This window comes from Chenopodium album, chromosome 9, assembly GCF_948465745.1.
Source record: "Chenopodium album chromosome 9, dcCheAlbu1.1, whole genome shotgun sequence".
Taxonomy (NCBI): Eukaryota; Viridiplantae; Streptophyta; class Magnoliopsida; order Caryophyllales; family Amaranthaceae; genus Chenopodium; species Chenopodium album.
The window spans coordinates 20015313-20017281 of NC_137842.1; the positions used below are offsets into that span (position 1 = coordinate 20015313).

The 1969-nt window shown below is 40.1% G+C and overlaps 1 protein-coding gene across 1 annotated transcript; it reads left to right on the top strand.

Annotated features, from left to right (window-relative positions):
• Positions 1 to 451: 451 nt before the first annotated feature.
• Positions 452 to 1411, top strand: LOC145557503 (uncharacterized). The gene has a single exon (XM_081618680.1). It carries the CDS (start codon positions 452 to 454, stop codon positions 1409 to 1411), a length of 960 nt encoding a protein of 319 aa, XP_081474806.1.
• Positions 1412 to 1969: the final 558 nt, after the last annotated feature.

Below are 1969 nucleotides of genomic sequence, written 5' to 3' on the forward strand. Positions count from 1 at the left end.
TGTGGACACTATGTGGGCTGAATGGGGGGTTAAAATAAGTCTGTGGATGGCTCTGAAATCTAGAAGATTTGCACAAAAACTGATTTTGGGTGAGTATAGGGAACAATACTCTCTCTTACATAGATATGCTCAAGAAATCCTTAGATCTAACCCAGACAACATCATCAAGTTCAAACTGAACAACAATGTCTTTGAAAGGGTTTATGTGTGCTTTTCTGCTTTGAAGAAAGGTTTTTTAGCTGGTTGTAGGCCATTTTTTGGCTTAGATGGATGCTTCTTAAAGGGCCCATTTGGTGGCCAATTGCTTGTGGCTGTTGGTAGGGATGGAAACAATCAAATGTTTCCAATTGCTTGGGCTTGTGTGGAAATAGAAAATACAGAAACTTGAACTTGGTTTTTTGAGCTTTTGGCTGATGACTTGGGGACTGTAGATGGCCATGGGTACACTATTATGTCTGATCAACAAAAAGGATTGTTGAGGGTTGTGTCAGACATATGGCCTAGTGCTGAAACTAGGGTCTGTGCAAGGCATGCATATTGCAATTTCAGGCAAGTTTTTGGGGGGAGTTTGGAGTACAGACTTGGATTTTGGAGAATTGCAAAATCAACAACAGAAAATAGATTTCAGAGGAATTGGGAATTGTTCAACACAATATCAGCTAAAGCAGGACAAGATTTGCTTAAGAGGAACTACAAGAAATGGGTGAGGGCATATTTCACTTCACAGTCCACATGTGATGTGATTGACAACAACATGAATGAAGTTTTCAATGCTTACATTATGTCAAGTAGGCATAAGCCTATTATCACAATGTTAGAGGACATAATAGAGAGCCTCATGGAGAGGCTTCACAAGAAAAGAGACTACATTGGGAACAAGGACATTACCATCTGCCCTAGGATCAAGACAAGATTAAAAAAGTCAAAAATTGATGCAAGAGGTTGGTCTGCATTTTGGGATGGGCACTATTACTATGGAGTTAGGGAGGGAGAAACAAAGACTAGGTATGTTGTTAGTCTTCTAGACAAGACTTGTAGCTGCAATGCATGGCAACTTAGTGGTGTGCCATGCCACCATGCTGTTGCAGCCGTTTGGAAGGTAGTAGAGCACCCTGAGCATTATGTGTCTGACTGGTTCAGCAAAGACACATATTTGAAGGCTTATGCCTTCCATTTAGAGCCCTTAAATGGTCCTCAACAATGGCCTGAGTCACTATATGAACCAATTCAAGCTCCACCAGTGAGGAAAATACAGAACAGACCTGCAACAAAAAGAAAACCATCACTAGGTGAGGTTGAGGGCACTAAATTGTCCAAGAAGGGACAAACTTTTCAAGTGCAGCAACTGTTCACAGCAAGGGCACAACAAGCTGAAATGCCCTATGCCATTGAAGGACCCTGCCCCACCTAAGTCAGGAAAAAGGAAGCAAGCACAACACCCACCTAATGAGGCTACTCCAACCACTCAACAGAGTCAAGTTAATCTGCCTATGCATCAAAGGGGTGTGGGAGTATACACTTACCTCAATGGTTACATGAGAGCAGCTCAGGTAAACAAACTAACATTACTTAGCCATTACTATCAAACAGCAAATTTAAAAATAAATTTCTTATTTATTGATCATTTTTGCAGCATGTTCATATTACTCAAGCATCTCAGTCACAATCCAACACTGGTTCAACTACTACAACAGTGAGCATGTACTAACTAGGTAACTACTTTTAATTGTAAGTAATCATTGCACATATAATTATAAGTAGACTTAAGTTCACTGTTGGCATTCTTCTTTTCTTCTGCAGGGCTTGCTCAGGGAAGAAGCATTGAAGATGTTGTTAGAGCTGAAGGAATTAGTGATGCTGCTTTGAGTATTTTGCTGTAAACTTTTTTTTGGGAGTGAAATATACTCTGTATTTGCATAAACATATTTAAGGACTTACCTATTTTGGCTGCTGCGCATGTATTAAATAG

Excerpts from the sequence above, each read along its gene's own strand:
- LOC145557503 (XM_081618680.1), top strand. The coding sequence starts at position 452 with ATGTCTGATCAACAAAAAGGATTGTTGAGGGTTGTGTCAGACATATGG.